Below are 21,243 nucleotides of genomic sequence, written 5' to 3' on the forward strand. Positions count from 1 at the left end.
TTCAGTTGGATGTACCTTGTCTAAGATAATGGTAAACAAACCTGGAATCTATGAACTTATGAAGCAGGGTTCCTTGAAAAATATTTTGTATGCTATGTAATTATGGGAGTATAAGGGGATATTTACCAAAAAACATGGCTTTCTTCTGTGTTATGTGCCTGTGCCAATTACTTGATAATCCCACATGTTAATCTGATTCAGAATGAATCTAATGTAACTAGAAAGGACCTAGGAACCTCTGGAATATCCTGGATCTCTCTCTTCATCTGTGTCTCATGATTATGTATATCTTTGAAATTATTAGTAAAACTTGAAACTCATTCTTACTGAACATTTGGCTACTTTCAAAATGGTTTATGTTCAGTCAACTTTTTATTAACAAACTATTTGCCAATGGGACCATGAGCTCTCTCTGGTTTTTAGATTATGCTGCTGAATATAATCCTATAATGGCTTACTGAGTATCTTCCATTCCCTCTTTGACATCACATAATATGACATGATTGTTTTGGACAGAAAAAAAGAGAGGAAAGAGAGAATTCCCATTTTTTCAAAAAAAAAAAGTTCCTATGTTTTTGTCTTTACTCTCAGTTAACTTATCTTACATAACACAATATTTAAAGGCTGAAGAATTTTCTCATTAGCAAAAAACCTCAGTTCAAGACATAACAGGGACGCCTGGGGGGCTCAATTTGTTAAGCTACTGCCTTCGGCTCAGGTCATGATCCTGGAGTCCTGGGATCAAGTCCTGCATAGGGGCTCCCTGCTCGGCAGGGAGTCTGCTTCTCCCTCTGACCCTCCTCCTTCTCATGTGCTCTCTCTCTCTCTCTCTCATTCTCTCCCAAATAAATAAATAAAATCTTAAAAAAAAAAAGACATAACAATTCCCCCAAAGTAACATATAAAAACTTATGTAACAATCAAATTCAAATAAAGTATGGAAACTCTCAATAAATTATTTAACATATTTGGCAAAGAATTAAACCTAATATGTAAACCTAACAAATGATACACTTGAAAATCTCATTGGATGTAACACTCTATATTTGTTTTAAGCAGAAAGTAGTTGATACAGGGATATGCAAAGATAAGAAATTTTTACTGGTATAAGTGATGAATAATCAAAATATTAAGGAAAACAGTGAATTTATCTTCAATTATTCAATTACATCCTGTTAGAAAAAGCAAGGACATTTTAAAATGTGCTAAGACAACAATGTCTGATGTAGGAGAAGACGCAGAAATAAAAGCATTGCTTTCTTCTATTCTAGCACACATGCACACAAATTATACAGAAATGCACTAACCTGTTTTAGGATCTACGGAGAAGTAGGGTTGTCCCTGGAGAATACTGTAAACCACGCGTGCACTGTTTCCATAGGTAGGGTCATCTGCATCAGTAGCTGTCACCTGTAGAACAGAGGTACCTGTGCATTCAGGAAAACAAATTTTAGTGTGCGGTAACATTTAGCATGTGACTTGTACACAGAAACAGGTTACGCTGACATGCCTATGGAACACTATAGTGGATGTATCTTATGAAATATAATTCTTGGATTTATCGTCAAACATAGCCCTTGCTTTTTTCCCCTGCCAAACTGTACCAGATGAGAGACTAAAAGAAAACACTTGATTTCCAATATTTTAATACACTTTTTTATGTGCCAATAACATTGTGAAAGGCCTCTTTGACGCATAATCAGGGTTAGATTGGGTTGATGATCAAGAAAAAAGAATCAAACTGGTGTTCAACTGTGGGGTAAAGTTAAAGGCAGGGTGAGAACATGCATTGCATGTTACATACCTATTCAGAAAATGGGAGATTGGATGGTTTGTGATTAGGGGGGAATGCGGGTGAGTTGACATTAAATTATCAGTGGCAACAAAATAGTACATTCAAACCATTTTCCATCATTTATGCCATCTTTATTTCTTACATGGACTATTAATGAGTCACCTAACTGGTCTCCAAGGCTCAGTTCTCATTCCTTTAGGTTCTTCTATATAGTACCAACATAATTATCTTTATACAATGGGTATCAGAATATGCCTATTACACTGGATTTTTGAAAATTAAAGTGTACTTTAAAGGAATTTATAAACATTAAAATACTGTATTTTGAGGTAAAATTAGTGGTTGTACTCTTCTGATTTCTTTCATGTTTATATCTTTCAAATACAATTTGCATAATTAGGTATATTTATACCATATTTCAGTTTTTCCCAAATGAAAACTGATCTAGGTATAACAAGACAACCATCTATTAAGGGCTATATAACTCCACTGTAAATTTAGTGGGTTAAGAGCTCTCATTTATTCATGAAATGTACTTGATGAATCATCTAATAGGGCATACTTGATATTTTATTCTGCCTAACTAGAAAAATTCCACCTACTAATTCAGGTTATGTAGCAAACAAAAATATTTCCACAATCAAGTAAGTCTGTATGAAATTCTGCATTCATTTTGGTACTTGACTATGAAAGCACTGACAATTTTCAGTCTTTAGTTTTAATAAGTACTTCAATTATTTAGGTATGGCACACTTATTAAGGGTCTAATATCTGTTTAACTACAAAGATTTTACTTCCATGTTGAAATGCAGATGCAACTTGAAGCAAAGTTTGTTCTTTGTCTTCAAGGCATCCTAGAAAACTTAATAGAATCAGTATGGCTGACTATCCTTATTAGCAGATTATAAATGCACATGGACTTTCAATAATATGTTAAGATTCTGGCCTCTAAATAGTATTTTTACATTGAGATTATAAGCAGAAATATGATTAGCAATTATACATACTCAGAAGGGGAGGACTGTGTGATGTCTAAAATAAATCTCTAATAATGAATAATAAAACACAATGGTGACACTAAATGCTGGCAAGAATACTGAGAAACTAGGTCACTTGTACACTGCAGGTGGAAATGTACATTTAGCAGATTCCTATAAAATCAAACACACATTTAGCTTACAACTCAGCAAATTGTAGTCTTGGGCATTAATGCAAAAGTAATGCAAACATATTTCCGCATAAAACCGTGTTTGCAAAAGTTCATAGATATTCACAGCAGCATTATTTGTAGCAGCCCCAAACTAGAAATGACTCAGATGTACTTTACTGGGAAAATGGTTAAACAGACTGTGGTAGTTGATAGTATGGAATACTACTCAGCAATAAAAATAATAGCCTGTTGATACATGCAGCAATTTGTATGAATCTTCAGGGAATTATACCCAGTGGGAAAAAACAGTCCCAAAAGGTGATATATTGTATGATTCTATTTATTTAACCTTCTTGAAATGATGACATTTTAGAAATTGATAACAGATTTGTGGTTGCCAGGTTGAAGGAAAGGAGGTAGAGTTAGGGGAGGCTGGTTATAAAAGAGCAACATGAAGTCCTCATGATGTTAGAACTGTTCAGTATTTTGATTATGGTGTGGGATACATGAACATACATTTGTGATAAATCACATAGAACTAAACACACACACACACACACAAGTAAAACTAGGGAAATCTAAATAAGATTGGTAGATTAAATAATTTTGATCCTGGCTAAGATATTTTTTATAGTTTTGGCAAGATAATTATGTAAGATGTTACCGTGGAGAAAAATGGGGTAAGGATACAAAGAATCCCTCCATATCATTTCTCATGACTGCATGTGAATCTGTGATCTCAAAATTAAAAGTATATAAAAAACAAAAATGTTTTCTTGCCTCACTGATATTCCATTCTGAGCGAGCCTTATTTAGGCTTGTGTGTGTACCATGATTTTTCTCATTATATAATGCACTACACTTCCTGGCTTGATTAAACTTTGCAGAGTTAGTTAAATTACACTCTTAGGTATAATTATTGTTATGTTTATAAAACAAAGTTCCAAGGACTTTTTCTGTGATGTCAAAACACTTGTTCCGTGCCTCACATTCATCTCTCCAACCTGTTCAGAGAATATCAGTAGATAGACATCTACAAATAAAAGTTGGCTTAGGAGGCATTTTTGTTGATTGCACGTTGAAAAAAAAATTAAATCTGTAGCAGGTGCCCAGACAAAGCTCTAAAAAGTGTAAGAAGTCCATATTGTGGCTAAATAACAATACGGACCTATACCAATAAAAGGTTAGGTTCTGTACTTGATTCTAATATAGTTAGTACTTTTATTTTTTTATTTCATATTATTTTTTTTTTAAGATTTATTTATTTTGACAGAGAGAGACACAAAGAGAGAGGCAACACAAGCAGGGGGAGTGGGAGAGGGAGAAGCAGGCCTCCTGAGGAGCAGGGAGCCGGATGCGGGGCTCGATCCCAGGACCCTGAGATCATGACCTGAGCCGAAGGCAGACGCTTAACGACTGAGCCACCCAGACGCCCCTAGTTAGTACTTTTAAATGAAAATCTATGTGTTCTTTACATTCAAATTTTATTTATTTATTTATTTATTTATTTATTTATTTATTTTTAAAGATTTTTTTTTTTTTTTTTTTTTTTTTTTTTTTAAAGATTTTATTTATTTATTTGAGACAGAATGAGAGAGAGAGAGAGAGCACATGAGAGGGGGGAGGGTCAGAGGGAGAAGCAGGCTCCCTGACGAGCAGGGAGCCCGATGCGGGACTCGATCCAGGGACTCCAGGATCATGACCTGAGCCGAAGGCAGTCGCTTAACCAACTGAGCCACCCAGGCGCCCCTATTTTTAAAGATTTTATTTATTTTTTTGACAGAGAGAGACATAGCGAGAGCCGGAACACAAGCAGGGGGAGTGGGAGAGGGAGAAGCAGGCTTCCCGCAGAGCAGGGAGCCCCATGCGGGACTCGATCCCAGGACTCTGGGATCATGACCTGAGCCGAAGGCAGACGCTTAACGACTGAGCCACCCAGCCGCCCTACATTCAAAATTTAAATTATAAACAGTCCTTTATAATACTTTATAAAGTGTTATAAAATTGTATCAGTCAAATATTTGATCTGATTGGAAAAATGCTGATCGTACTGGGCTTATACAAGGATTACTGAGATTCAGGAAAGAGAGAACAGTATAGATATAAAGCATTAAAATAATGGTCATCTTTTAAGAAGCCACACTTATAAAATCCTCAGATTTTAAAATTTTCTCTGGCTTTGTGATAGTTATTTAGGTTTAAATTATTATTATTATTTTTTTATTATTTTTATTTTATTTTATTTTATTTTATTTTTTATTTTTATTTTTTTTAAGATTTTATTTACTTATTTGACAGAGAGAGACATAGTGAGAGCAGAAACACAAGCAGGGCGAGTAGGAGAGGGAGAAGCAGGCTTCCCGCGGAGCAGGGAGCCCGATGTGGGGCTCGATCCCAGGACCCTGGGATCATGACCTGAGCCGAAGGCAGACGCTTAACGACTGAGCCACCCAGGCGCCCAGGTTTAAATTATTTTTAACGTCTTAAAAATAGTCCCGAACCAACCATTCCATAGAGAAATCTGAGAAAGACAAATAGTGCAAGATCACACCTCCTTTGTGGTAATAGGCTGGATCACCACATGACAAAAAAACAAAAAATAAAAAATAAAAAAAAATTGTTCTGCTTGGCTTAAAGTGTCTATAAAAGTCCAGCCTTGTTAAGTGAAAGCTGAAAGGCATGAATGGAGTGACAAGTGAAATGAAGAACAACGAGAAAAGGAAAAAAAGAAAAGAAAAAGTAGCCTCTTGGTGTTGACTAAGTGAAGGTTTAAAGTAGCACAGAGAAGTGAGCAGAAAAGGGATCCAGGAGAGAAAAAGGAAATATATTAACTCTCTACCCTGGTCAAAATGTACCGTCACTAACAGTTACACATCTCTCTATAGTAGGTCTCACAGTATTTGGCTATTCTATTTGTGTGAAGTAAGGTAGAGCAAATGATCTCTATCATTCTACTTTGGTGGCATCTGAAGGGATCAGGCCACAGCTTTGCGTACACAGATGGCTGGTTGAAGGGAGCATGAGCAAAAGTACAGCACAGCCCCAGCGAAAGTCAGCCTGGCCCCTGAACACAGTAAGGGTGAAAATGAAGAGCAGGGACGGCAAGTAAGTCCCCTGGCCAACTGTTTCAGGATTTCTTACCAAGGAGAATTGGTAAGGGGGTTTCGGCCAAAAGAAAAAATTACACATATCTTACGTTCTTATTGACTTGAAGCCTCGATGGCAACATTTTAATAACCATTGGTGCTTTTAGAAGTTATTTTACATTAGAAAAAAAAAGTTTTTTTTTTCATTAAAAATAGATAATAAAAAAATAGAACTCTTCAGGGTGTGTTAGGGGTTGAATTGTTTCCCCTCAAAGTTCATGTGTTGAAGATCTAGACTCCAGTACATCAAAGTGATCTTATTTGGAAATAGGATCATTGTAGATGTAATTAATTAAGGTAAGGCCAAACTGGAGTAGTGTGGGCCCCTACTCTAACATGCCTGGTATCCTTATAAAAATAGGAAATTTGGAAACACACACATACACACACACAGAATACTTTATGTGAAGATGAAGACAGAGATCAGAGAATTTCCTCTACAAACCAGGGAACGTCAAAAATTGCCAACAAACTACTAGAAGCTAAAGGAGAGGCTTGGGACAAGCCCTTTTCCAGTACTTGAGGAGGGAACATGACCCTGCTGACACTTTTGACCTCAGACTTCTAGCTTTTGGAACAGGGAGACAAATATTTTTGTTGTTTAAGCTACTCAGCTTGTGGTACATTGGTACAAGAGACTTAGCAAGCTAATAAAATGTGTCACTGTTGCAATGGAAAGAAATTACATTTATTCTCAGAATTTACAGGTGTTCTTTCACTGAATCTGGACAAGAGTCTAAAGTTATACTTCACAATAAAATGATGGATAATTCCCTTTGCTACATCATAAATGAGATAAAATAAAAAGTTCATTGACAAGTTGATAAAATTTAATTAGGTAGAAATTAATGGTATCTGATTTTTTTAAACATTAGGCACTACTAGTGATATAACTGTTGGCATTTTTAAGTAAATTAATGAGATATATTATTTATGCTAATGAAGGATTTCTATTCCTGGTTAAATATTTAAGAGAAAAAATCAGTATTTATCTATTCTGAAAAGGGTATCCCACATTAGACAATTCCGTTCCTTTATTCATGCTATGTGCCCTAATTATATACATAGTAGAAAAGAGAAAATTCTTATTCTTTATAATGCTAGATTTTCAAATAGAAATATATGAAGTAATGCCAAGAAGTCCATTATTCTACTAGAATATTCAAATAATCTAATTTTTTCTAGAAATTATTATATACATTTGGTCAATAGATATTAAACCAGTAGTAGCCCCTTCTCTATATAACTTCTATTTTTTTTTAAGATTTTATTTATTTATTCGACAGAGAGAGAGAGAGGCAGGAGAGAGGGAACACAAGCAGGGGGAGTGGGAGAGGGAGAAGCAGGCTTCCCGCTGAGCAGGGAGCCCGATGCGGGGGCTCGATCCCAGGACCCCGGGATCATGACCTGAGCCGAAGGCAGACGCCCAACGACTGAGACACCCAGGTGCCCTATAACTAGCTTCTAATCAAAGAAAACTTTAAAAGTGCTTTATAAGCTTTCTTAATTTTGACAACAATTTCCCATGAAAAACAACCACAGAAACATTGCCTTCTAAAGTTTCACTGGCTATTTAATGCACAATATTTTCATGTTAAATATATCTTGTGGCACAAACACTCAGCTGTTCCCATGCTTGGGATTAATACCTTTCAGCTGATGCTTTATACAAATCTGAAAAAAAAAAAAAAAGATTAAAGTATGTAAAAAAGCTTTCAAGATATCTTTTCTACAATAAAACTTAACCCTTGTTTCCTTTGGGAATTGCCCTGTGTCACTCTTTTCATTTGGTTTCTTTTTGTACTATGCTTTATAAATAGCATGCATTTTGGAAAGTTACATATCAATGGAGCAGAAAAAATGGACTTTCTTAAAAGTCTCTAAAGACCAATTTGAAATATTAATAAGGCATTTTAATACAAGCAAATATTCTCTGACACTGCAAATCGTTATGCATGACTTGTCAGGGTTCACAGCTCTGTGAAAATCTCAAGTGAATCAATGTTGAGCAAGAACTTTTGAGTAAAAATCAGCTGAAGATATATGAAGGCAGAGAGTATCTCTCTGAAGGAATCTCATAGGGCTTAATTCTCAGAAGAATTTTCTAGGGATTGGGAAAAAGCAATAGTTACCAAGATACAACTTAAATTTCATTCTACACAGGAGAACTGTAATTTCACCAACAGAGCAATAACACAGGATTCCAGTCATTGTGTAATTTGATAAAGCTTTGAGTATTCACCCAGGAGTCATTGGATTTTTAAAAAATTCCTTCTGCAAGAGCACTTCTGAAACATTTGGTACCAAAACAAAAATCACTGTTGTAACCATGTATTTTAAATCATGGCTATCATTAAGTTCTGTGTATTTTCAATTAGATCCCTTTTATGGAACTGCTTAGTGTAAAATTTCACATTATTCAAGTAAATTTTATATTACAGTCCTAAATAGAAAAAAAAATAATAAGGAAGTAACATGCATTTAGCACCAATGAGGTGAAAAACACTCCACTATATGCCATTCAATTTAATAACAACATTAATCTATTGAGAAAATTACATTTAATGCTATTTTATAGATGGGGTACTGAGGTTCAAAAGGTTGTGTAGTTGACAATTGGGAAAGGCAGAATCCAAGCCTGGTCCTATCTGTTTTGATGTGTGACATTCTTTCCTCTATAATCTATTTCTCCAACCAGTCAGCATGGAGTTTAAGAGTTCCATCCATATCTTCCACCATTTTGTGTGCATGTGTGTTTCCTTGATGGTATGTAATGGCCATTCAAGTGCATCTATCTGGGGAGACGTAGTGTTATATTTCTTTTTTTTTTTTTTTAAGATTTTATTTATTTATTTGACAGTGAGAGACACAGCGAGAGAAGGAACACAAGCAGGGGGAGAGGGAGAGGGAGAAGCAGGCTTCCCGCAGAGCAAGGAGCCCGATGCGGGGCTCGATCCCAGGACCCCGGGATCATGACCTGAGCTGAAGGCAGATGCTTAACAACTGAGCCACCCAGGCGCCCCCGTAGTGTTATATTTCAATGCTCTGTCTACCTGGTCTAAAGCCAAGTCATTATATACATTTTGTAAAATAAAGGTGTGTGGTAGAATAGTTAGGGGAAGCATTCTCCGGGTACTGACAACACTGTTGTGCTCTTCTGCAGCCCGCCTTACCAACTAAATAAAAGCAGATGCTAGAAGAAAATTGCAATACAGAAAAGAAAGATGTGTCTACCTCTGTTGCTGTCTACCTCCCCTCCCTCCCTCCCTCTTTCAGCTTAGGGTGATCTCTCTAGCAGTGTCTGCTTTTCTGCAATGGTCCCAGCTCCCTCTGAGGGGCCTTCTTCCATGGGTCCATGCAATAAAGCCCAGCTCCTGAGGTCAGGTAACACTACTCTTCCAGCCCTAGGGATAGTAAACTCCTGCCCTACTTGCCTCATGGTCCACGACTTGGTTTTTCACTTCTCCTTTCTTTTTTTTTTTTTTTTAAGATTTTATTTATTTATTTATTTGAGAGAGAGAGAGAGAAACAGCATGAGAGGGGATAGGGTCAGAGGGAGAAGCAGGCTCCCCGCCGAGCCGGGAGCCCGATGTGGGACTCGATCCCAGGACTCCGGGATCATGACCTGAGCTGAAGGCAGTCGCTTAACCAACTGAGCCACCCAGGCGCCCTCTCCTTTCATTTTTGTAGCTCATTCCATATATGTAACTCCTGCTCTTGATCTAACTGGCAGTGGATTTTATTTTCTTGCTTAAACTCTGTGATACAGAAGGTATTAACAGGTTTCTCCCTGACTATCCTTCATTGCTTTTCTGAGTAATGACTATACTTTACCAAATAAAAGGTTAGGTTCTGTACTTGATTCTAATATAGTTAGTACTTTTAAATGAAAATCTATGTGTTCTTTACATTCAAATTTTAAATTAGTCAATATATTGGAATCTGAAAGACATCATTCAGATGTTATTCATTGTATGCAAAATAAAATTATGAGATTTTAAGAGAAAGTGTTCTTTGAAGTGGAGAAAATTTTCATATATGTATGAAAATTTCATATATATATATATACACATAATTGAAAACTTCAATACTTCTCAAAGTATTCACCAGTTATTTCTTTACTTTACCATGTGTGGTGATTAAGTACATGCACTGTTGCTGATTTAATATTAGTTTCTTATCAAAAGTTAGAAATTGTATCTATAAATAGTTTTAATTTTCACTGTTTAGAAAAGATTCTATGTGAAAAATAAAGAAAATTACCAAATTCAGCATTATTCTGAATAATGGAATATTATTTCAGCTGAATTTTCATTCAATAATAACAACAAAGCAGAAACAAAACCAAAAAAACAAACAAAAAAAATGGCAACACAAAATGAAATACAAAGATAAAAATATTTTGTCCTTGTTTGCTCACAAAGTTGTCAATAAAAGTTTGGAAGAGTTTACTAGAAGATTATAGCATATATTCATAATATATACTGTATATTTTGTATACATATTTATATGTCATCATATTTATATATACACACACAGACAATTGACATTCAACCACTAACTTCAATCATTGAGTAAAAAACTTCATTTTATTTATTTATTTTAACCAATTAGCTGGGAAAATGGATTTCTAAAATAGCATAGTAGCACAGTCTATATATTTTTAAGGTAGTCAAAAACAAAATAAATTACAACTAAACCATATATACATATAATTAGAAGCCTTTTTACTTTTTGGTTCCTATGCCCACTCTCACCAGATTCACTGTTTGAGTGCACCAACTTTTTGCCTACTGCTTGTTCTTTCATTAGAATTTAAAATTTTGATTGTATCACAATTGAAAAATATTCATTGATATACCATAACTGAAAATGAAGAATTCACTGCATCAAAGTTATCGCTCAATACCTCTCCCATCACACAATTTAATTACATTATTAATTTTATTTTATTTTAAAGATTTTTATTTATTTGAGAGAGAGAGAGAAAGCATGAGAGAGGGGAGTGTCAGAGGGAGAAGCAGACTCCCCATTGAGCAGGGAGCCCAAAGCTGGACTCTTATCTTAGGACTCCAGGATCATGACCTGAGCCAAAGGTAGTCGCTTAACCAACTGAGCCACCCAGGTGCCCCCATTATTAATTTTAGTTACGTTAGTTACTTTTATCACTATGGATAAAATGGTTAATTAAATTCCTGTATTTTGCTTCAATAATTTTAGGCAGCAAACATTCTCTTAATGATTTCTAAGGAAATATATATAATTTACTATCTTTTCACTCTTAATTTTTGTCAGCTACATGTTTTAAGTCATTGTAGTATACATTATATTATGTTCTTCCTCTACAAAAAAATGAGTTTTGTGATTTTTTTCTAGGCTTTTATTTAGGAGGCTGGATATAAATGGACAATGTCTAGGCCATATATAAAAATAGAACTCTGACTCATAATCTGTAGCAAACAGCCCAAGAAATCAACCTGCTATCTACAATAAACAGCCCAGGAGCCAGGCTACATATTTTCCATAAATCATACCTGTAGGAGGTTAAATGATTTTCCTTAACAACAATCCAGGTAGTCAAACAATAACATTCAGCCCCAAACGACCACGGCTTGATCAATAACTTACAGCTTCTCTACATTTTTCCCCATTTCCAACTTCAAAGCAATCAGGTAAGGCAAGACTTGCATTTGTAACCAGTCACACAGGATGCTCTAAGTAGCTCACCTACAGCTTCTCTATGACATCAGTTTCCAATCATGGCATACTCAAAACTTTCTATTTTGTCCACTATAAACCTCCCCCAGTCTCCTCCCTGCTTTTGAGTCTCTGCCAAAATGCAAGTGATTGGGCACCTGGGTGGCTCAGTTGGTTAAGCAACTGCCTTCGGCTCAGGTCATGATCCTGGAGTCCTGGGATCGAGTCCCACATCGGGCTCCCTGTTCGGCGGGGAGTCTGCTTCTCCCTCTGACCCTCTTCCCTCTCGTGCTCTCTGTCTCTCATTCTCTCTCTCTCAAATAAATAAATAAAATCCTTTAAAAAAATAAAAAACGCAAGTGATTGTGGTTAACTCTCTTGTTACAGCAAACTTTGAATAAATAGCCTTTGCTCCTTATCATTTGGTTCATCTTTATTTCCACAAATTATTTTTAAAAAACAAGAATAAGCACTATTTTATTATACAAAAAAAAATATTCTTTGCAAAACCAGTTAATGTGACCTGAATAATTTGAAAAGATGCAAAAACCTTTATTTCTAAGCTTTGTCACAAAAACGAGAATGTTACAAGTATCAAGATCAAATGATTTTTCAAAATTCTTAGTACATATAGAATATTTTCTACTCTTTTCCTAAATCCAATATATTTTTTCTAGAAATACTCTATGGTTTAAAGTTCATAATATATATTTCTAGTGTATTCATGCTTAGGCACTAGATGTTGTTGTTGATTTTTCCTAGTTTTTCCATGTCTGAAATTTTGAGTCCTTTCATATCTGAAAAAAAATTACTTTCACTAATATTTGATTGATAATCTTCCTGCTGGAATTAAAATAGAATTTTTTATACAGTTTGACATTGTCTTTTCATTTCTATCTTTGCTCATGAAAACTGTAATATAGAGAAATATTTGTCCTTAAAAACTTCTCTTTTTTATATTACATTTTAAAATTTCTTCATTATCCAGGGAAATTTGATGTGTGGGTTTTCAAATTAGTAAATCAGTTTTCCTGCTTGGTACTTTTTTATATTTCTTCAAGTTGAAAACTCAGGTTTTCTTTTGTTCAATATCTTTATTTTTTTCCTCACAACAAAAGTAAAATATTTCCAGTTGATCACCCATGTCTACCACTGAACCGTGTTTTCCTTTTTTAATTTTTGTAAAAAACGTATTTATTTATTTTTGTGAGAGAGCGAGTAAGAGAGAGGGCACGCATGAGTGGAGGGGAGGGGCAGAGGGAGAAGCAGACTCCCCACCAAGAGGGGAGCCTAATGAGGGACTCGATCCCAGGACATCACGACCTGAGCCGAAGGCAGACACTTAACTGACTGAGCCACCAAGATGCCCCATATGTTTTTCTACTTTGTCTTGTTTGTACTACACAATACCAGATGTCTCTGGCTTTATTTGCTAGATCACCAACTTAGTCTTCACTTATGTCCATCACATAGTCTTCAGCTATATCTATCACATCATTCAGTCCACTGATTAGTATTTGCTTTAAATTCAGCATCTTATTTTAATTTTAGAAATCTATTTATTTTTGTTCCCTGGAAACTTTATCCTTCATTTCAATGTACTCTTGTTTAATGAATGCAATAAAATCTCAGATTTCACAGTTAAGCAAAGTAGATTTTTAATTTAAGTTATTCTATTTTATCTGAATTATCCCTATTTCTCTGTAATAGATATTTATTTGTTTATTTTAATTCTTGTTTTTAGTGTTTAAAAATTAAGGTGAATTAATATTTTTTAAATGCCCTTATGACTCAAAATGATCTACAGATTCAGTGCAATCGCTGTCAGAACCCCTAAATTTGTATAGAAACACCAAAGACCCTGAATAGCCAAAGCAAACTTGAGCAAAAAGAACAAAACTGGAGGCATCACACTTTCTGATTTCATAATATATTACAAAGCCACATAATCAAAACAGTATAGAAACAGATATGTAGAGTAAAACACAATAAAGAACCCAGGAGAATCCTAGGAGAAAATATAGAGGAAGCTTCTTGACATTGGTCTTGCCAATGATTTTCTGGATATGACAACAAAATATGGAAAACAAAACAAAAATAGACAAATGGAATTGCGTCAAGCTAAAAAGATTCTGCACAGCATAGAAAGCAGTCAACAGAGTGAAAACACCACACTGGAAAGAGGAGAAAATATTTGCAAACTATATATTTGATAAGGAACTAATATCCAAAATATAAAAGAAACTCACACAACTCAATAGACAAAAAAAAAAAAAAAAAAAAAAAAAGTAATCTGATTAAAAATATGCAAAGGATCTGAAGAGACATTTTTCAAAAGACATACAAATGGCTAATGGGTACATGAAAATGTGCTCAATGTCACTAATCATCAGGGAAATGTAAATGAAAAGCACAATGAGATATGACCTCACATCTGTTAGAATGACTATTATAAGAAAGATAAAAGATAAGAAGTGTTGGCAAGGGTGTGCAGAAAAGGAAACCATTATACACTGTTGGTGGAAATGTAAATTGGTCTACCCATTATAAAAAGTAGTATAAAGGTTCCTCAATAAATTAAAATGATCCAGTTATCCCAATTTTGAGTATGTAAATGAAATCACTATCTGAAAGACATATCTATACTCTCATGTCACTTCAGCATTATTTACAATAGCCAAGATACAGAAATGACCTCAATGTCCAAATGTCCATCAATAGACAAATGACTAAAGAAAATGTGGAAAGAAAAATATATATGGCATATATATGGAAGATTGTTCAGCCTTAAAGAAGGAAATCCTCCTTTTGCAACAATGTAGATAAAACTGGAGGTCATTATGCTAAGGAAAATAACCAGACACAGAAAGACAAATACATTATCTTACTTACATGTGGAATCTAAAATATTCAAACCATAAAGCAGAGAGTAGAATGATAGTCTCCAGGGGCTTTGGGGTAAGGGAAATGGGGAGATGTTGGTCAAATAGTATATAATATCAATTATGCAAGATGAGTAAGTTCTGTAGATTTAGAAAATAGCATGGGGACTATAGTTAACAATACCATATATATTGTATATTTGAAATTTTCTAACAACATAGATCTTGCATTCTCACCACAGAGAGAAAGAATGAGAAAGAGAGAGGGAGGGAGGAAGAGAGGGAGGAAGGTAGGAAACATTCACGAAGTGAGGTGATGAATATGTTAATCAGCTTGAGCTTGGTGATGTCACAGTATATACATATATCAAAACATCAAGTTGCACACCTTAAATATATAAAATCCCCATTTGTTAATTGTAACTCAATAAAGCTGAAAAATGTTAAAATTAAAACAAATTGGGTTGATGCTTATCCCTTTAAAATAGGAATGCTACATCTAAACAAATGTGGCTGGATGGGTCAATATAGTTGCCAGGCAGATCAAGGACTTTTGTGTCCCCCAAAATGAGGAGAGGAATGATTTGCCTCAGAATAAGGGACCTTGTGATATTTGTCCACTGGTAAAATCTGTTTTGTTCTTTTTTGTTGTTCCTCTCTGATGTGGAATTTTGGTTTACTGAAAGCTATTTTCTGCTTCATTCCAGTGTTCCAATATCCCTATGTTAGCCATACTTAGGGGGAAAAAATCATCAAAGTCTTTATAATAGAATAAAAACACATTTTCTTTGTATGTGTAGATGAAGTTGAAAAAGTCTTTTTTGTTAATAAATAAATAAAATAATGAATGAATGAATGAATGAATGAATGAATGTTTAATTTATTAAGTTGCCTGGGTGACTTCCCCAGGTCCTTCTGTGTTTGTGAATTTACTAGGGCTTTCATGGGTAGAACAATTTTCACCTTTAATGCTTATGGTCATGAATATAGTCTGTCTCTTTTCCCCTATTCAATTTTCAATGTTTTCAATGCTCCAGGAATTTTCAAAATCTTGGACTCATTTTTGTTACTCTATCTTGTTGTTCTGGTTTCTTTTTGAAATATTTATGGTTTCTTTTTGGAATATCCTCTTTGACATGTCAAGGAGAGGCATGAAGACGTTAAGTTATGCCATGATGACAAGTTGGGTATTTTAAATGAGAGAAATACAACATGATCTTAGTAAGAAAAATAAATACAACTCCACTGTCATTTCTCTTCAGAAAAGCAATCTTAATAGTGTTTTGTATGTCTTTCCATAACTTTATTTTGGTTCATTCAAAAGTCTATCATGTAATTATATATATACCACAGCTTCTTCTATACCTAATAATATGCCATGGATATTTCCATGCCAACTAAACAAATATAATTTCAATAGCTACATGACATTCCATGTTGTTTTTTGACACATACTTAGATTTTTCTAGTTTGTTGTATTTTTTATAGTTGTGGAACAAATTATCATAAACAGTTGAATAAAACAAAAGCCATCAAATTTGCTTATATTTATGTGTTTTGTTTTGTTTTTTGCTATATACATGCAATATTGTAATAAGTTTTCAGAGTAGTGTCCTCTTCTGAAGGAGCACAACTTCTCCAATATTCCATGGTCCTTCAGTGTGACATGGCAGCAGATTTAAGAGGCCATTTCACCTATGAAGGCAAAAAAGTATCTGATCTGATCTTCTGAGTTCTCTCCTTACCAGTGGATGGGAGCAACAAAATATTTCCCATTTACTAAGGTGGGAAGGAAGTTTAGCTAAGAGAAACTCAGTGGATCTCAAGAGGACTTACAAATGAAATGGAGAACAGGCAGCAATGACCATCAAGGGCTGATCACTGAATACTAGTAGGAACAGAGACATCTGGTAGATGGCAGCAGGAATCCACAATGGCATAGACATTCCTCTTCCTCACTGTGCCATCTTTACCGGATCACTTTCCCTTCTATCTATGCCTCATCACTGTACCTTCTAATTATAGCTGGCTGCAGTGTTTTTATTTAATTCTTCATCACTATGAGTTTCCCTACACTTGATCACTGTGCATTTACTTTTTATCTAATTGCTGGGGTTATAATACCTCATGCTGAGCCTTCTCTCTATACCTGAACACTGAGCATTCACTTCATACCTGATTGCTATGCCTTTACTCTATATTGGGTTACTGTTCCTTTGTTCTGTATGTGACTCTCAGAAAGTAAAGAAAAATATCCAAAATGGTGTCTCAAAAAAAGAAATTTGAAATTCATAATAGAATTAGGAGTCAAGTTCAATGAAAAGTGAGGTTGAATTTATTGCATATCTGAGTTTTGAGAATGAAATTTCAATAGAATATGCCCTAATACAGTGATTTCACACACAATTTTTCCCAATTTATAAAACTTTACAATAATTTCAATGTATATGCTTTCATTAAAATATAGGGGCAATAGCATACATTAATTAAATGATTTTTATTAAAAAAAAACATTATCTCCATCAAGAGACATTTTAACCTCCAAAGCCAATTTATTAAACTGATAAGAACAGATACTACACTTGATCTTAGCCAAAAGGCCGAGAAGCGATCCAAGGCCAATTTATATAACAAAATGCTCCACTGGCCACTATAGAAGTTTCACTTATTATATTTTTACAATTACATGCACATGACTTCTATGTAGAACTGCCAAAACTCTGATTGGTTTGCTTTGTATTCCTACACTGAGGGGTATACACATGAAAATCATTCTTTGAATATATTTTTTTAAATATGTGCAAATTTAATTTTTGTGAATTGAGTCCATCTTATGATAAAAAAAAAAAAAATATCCCAGTGAAGTATTTTCCATTATAAATTGATCAGTTTTCTTAGGGGAATTCCAAGTCTAGTCTATTTTCATAAAGAATAAATGGAGAGGGGCGCCTGGGTGGCTCAGTCATTAAGTGTCTGCTTTTGGCTCAGGTCATGATCTCAGGGTCCTGGGATCGAGCCCCCATCAGGCTCCCTGCTCAGCAGGAAGCCTGCTTCTCCCTCTCCCACTCCCCCTGCTTGTGTTCCCTCTCTCGCTGTGTCTCTGTCAAGTAAATAAATAAAATCTTTAAAAAAAAAAAAAGACTAAATGGAGAATCTAAGGAATCAGTAGTAGCATAAAATGTAATCTGGTGAATCATATCTATCATTGAGTAAAAATGAGAAACTAGGTTGGCTTATGTGGAATTTTTTGCATTTACAACTTAATCATATATAGGAAAATAAAATTAATCATTACTCCATGAAGCAATAATAAATTTTTACCAGATATAAGAACAATGATGTTCAAAAAATTAAGAGGCGATATTTCTTCAAAATCTTTCCTCAAAAAAAAATCTTTCCTGCAGACAAAGTGTAGGTGAAAAGGGTCAACATGTAATTATTCAATAAAGATTGACAAAATATGGTTTCAAGTGATGTGGTTATAATACAACAAAAGTAAGAGAGCAAAACTTCTGCGCCTCTTCTTCAGAAACCCTTGAAACTTGCACTTTTATACTATTGAAATGCTGCTCTAAGAGTCCATACAAAATATTTTCTTCCATTCCATAGGTTGCCATTTCATTTTGTCGATGTTTCCTTTGCTGTGCAGGAGCTTTTTAGTTTGATGCAGTCCCAGTTGCTTATTTTTGTTTTTGTTCTTTTGCCTTTGGTGTTAAATCCAAAATATCATTACAAAGACCAATGTCAAGGAACTTACCCTCATGTTTTCTTCAGGAGTTTTACGTATTTAATCCATTTGAGTTGATTTTTGTGTATGATGTAAAATAATGGTCCAGTTTCAGTGTTTTTCATGCGGCTGTGCAGTTTTCCCAACACCATTTATTGAAGAGAATATCCTTTCTCCATTATGTATGCTTGGTTCTTTTGTCAACAATTGACCATATATACATGAGTACTTTTGGTCTCTCTTTCTATTCCATTGGTCTAGGTGTCTGTTTTTATGCCAATACTATACTGTTTTGATTACTATAGCTTTGTAGTATAGTTTGGAATCAGGAAGTGTGAGGTCTCCAGCTTTGTTTTTTATCTCAAGATTGCTGTGGCTATGAGGTATCTTTTGAGGTTCCATAAAAATATTAATAGTGTTTGTTCTATTTCTGTGAAAACTGCCACTGACATTTTGCTAAGGATTGCATTGAATCTGTAGGTCAGTTTAGATAGAATGGACATTTAAACAATGTTAATTCTTTCAATCCATGAACATGGAATACCTTTTCATTTATTTGTGTCCTCTTCAGTTTATTTTATCAATGTTTTACAGGTTTCAGTTTACAGATCTTTCACCTTCTTAAATTTATTCCTTAGTATTTTATTCTTTTGGATGCTCTTATAAATGGGATTGTTTTCTTAATTTATATCTTTTTTGTAGTTCACTATAAAATGGATGCTGTTTTGAGCCACTAGGTTGTGGGTTGATTTGTTATAAAACACTAGCTAACTGACACAAGGGAAAAGTTATGAGAAGAAAAAAGTTATGAAACTTAGAATTTTTTTGTTCAACTTTCACTTCATTAGTTATACAATGTGATTCCTCATACACACTTTTAATTTACCATGTAAATAGCAGTGTCAGCCTCATTTCATTGAAATTATCTCATTTTGAAGTTATGCCCAAGGGTAATGATTTTAAAATGGCTACTAGAATCCTGGAAGATATCCAGGGTGAAGCTCCCAAGATGTTTGGCCAGAACTAAATCAGTCCCCCAATAAGCAGCGCAATAAAGTAAGCACAGCCGGTGTCTCTTCTTGTTGCTTTGCAAGAAAGAACACAGCTGCAAATGGAAATGGGCCTGGGAATTAGAGACTGGAGAACAAAGACATGAAAAAGACTAGGATGTTTGAATACATCTCCAAGTGCAAGGCACCTTGTGGCTATTAAGGGTCATACAGTAAAACTTCATATCTTTTCTTGTTATGTCAAACTAAGAATCAGTGCTCCACTGAAGTTGAAGTTTATAAATTACATACTTATAACCTAATAAAATGTAATATTTGTTCTCTCTCCTGTAAATTGAAATTTATTATTTCTATAGTCTCGTTATAATATCTTAAATATTTATTAAATGATTTTTACTCTTAGGTATCCTTTATTAATACACAGAAGAAATGAAGTAGAGATTTATACAATTCCTTAGAGATATGTTGTTGTGAAAAAACAACAACAAAAAAAAGTTGTGAAATTTACTTTAAGGCAAATTGCATTGTGATCTAGTATAGTTACTCTCGAAACAATTGCTGGGTACAAAGTAATTATTTTTGAAAATTTAGAGTGACTGCAAAACAATTTAAACTTATACTAAAAACTACTGATTCTAGATAAAAGGAAGACTATAATTTCAAAAATTGGGGTATATTTCTTTAAATATAGAAGAGACCAAATTATCCTTTTAAATTATTATTTTAAAATTATTGTTTTAAATGTTTTTTTAAAGAGATTTCTCAATATACATAATAAAAACACCTGTACTGACTTTTTATAAGAATACGACATTCTAGTATCACTAAATGTCTTGACACTTATAATGTCCTTTCTGAGAATGGTAACACTGTTTACAAGTACATTTCTACTTACCCTATTTTCATTTCTTAAATGCCACACATGCACTAGACTGCTGACTCCAAAAGCAGGTATAATTTAATCTCATAGGTAGTTTCCTCTTTGTGCCATGATAATCAGTATTATTAACTTTTTATTTCATATTCTTAAAATTCAGTTCTGAAAAACTTAGACATTTAATGAAGTTACATTAAATCAAAATTAAAGAAGTACTTCTTTAAAGTTGTTTAAAGGACAAAGAAGAAAATTATTGTATAGAATAATTGCTAGAAGGTGGTAAAATCACAAAGACTGGCATGATAATGTAATGCATACCAAAGGAAAAAAAAAGTTAAATATTCATTGATAAAATGTGTACAAGTGTCTTCATGGACCTATCCAGGTCCATAATATTATAATGTCATTCTGTCCACACATGTTCATTTTGTTTTATTTGATCAAATTTTTATTTATTTATTTATTTATTTTTTTTTTTTTAAGATTTTATTTATTTGAGAGAGAGAGACACAGCAAGAGAGGGAACACAAGCAGGGGGAGTGGGAGAGGGAGAAGCAGGCTTCCCACTGAGCAGGGAGCCCGATGCGGGGCTCGATCCCAGAACCCTGGGATCATGACCTGAGCTGAAGGCAGACGCTTAACAACTGAGCCACCCAGGCGCCCCTATTTGATCAAATTTTTAGATAAGTAAAAAAAAAATGCAATATGACAGTCAGTAGTTTACAAGGCATTCATCATAAATCAAATGGTCCTTTTCTAAATCAACACTATAACAACAAGCAGATTTTCTTTTAAAAATGAGAGCCATAATGACTCTCAAGTAGCCATACTGTTACGCTTTGCTCTGTGAGCACAAATAACCTAACTTTACTCATTGGTATACCTCACTGTTTTCATAATATAGTGCATTTGAATATGGCAATTAATATTAACCATAAAAATTGCTGACCTGGGCAGAT

The 21,243-nt window shown here is 34.3% G+C and overlaps 1 protein-coding gene and 1 pseudogene across 4 annotated transcripts in view; both read right to left on the bottom strand.

The window, feature by feature from the left end:
- CDH18 (cadherin 18) overlaps positions 1–21,243 on the bottom strand; it is a 458,591-nt gene that overhangs the window by 207,314 nt on the left and 230,034 nt on the right. For all 4 annotated transcript variants that reach the window (XM_036064734.2, XM_078066588.1, XM_036064737.2 and 1 more), the window contains exon 4: positions 1,308–1,427. In XM_036064734.2, the coding sequence (XP_035920627.1) occupies positions 1,308–1,427 (120 nt within the window). The remainder of the gene's footprint in view (positions 1–1,307; positions 1,428–21,243) is intronic.
- On the bottom strand, positions 17,160–17,282 carry LOC118518177 (U2 spliceosomal RNA; annotated as a pseudogene).

The sequence above is a fragment of the Halichoerus grypus genome, chromosome 2 (genome assembly GCF_964656455.1).
Source record: "Halichoerus grypus chromosome 2, mHalGry1.hap1.1, whole genome shotgun sequence".
In the NCBI taxonomy this organism is placed as follows: domain Eukaryota; kingdom Metazoa; phylum Chordata; class Mammalia; order Carnivora; family Phocidae; genus Halichoerus; species Halichoerus grypus.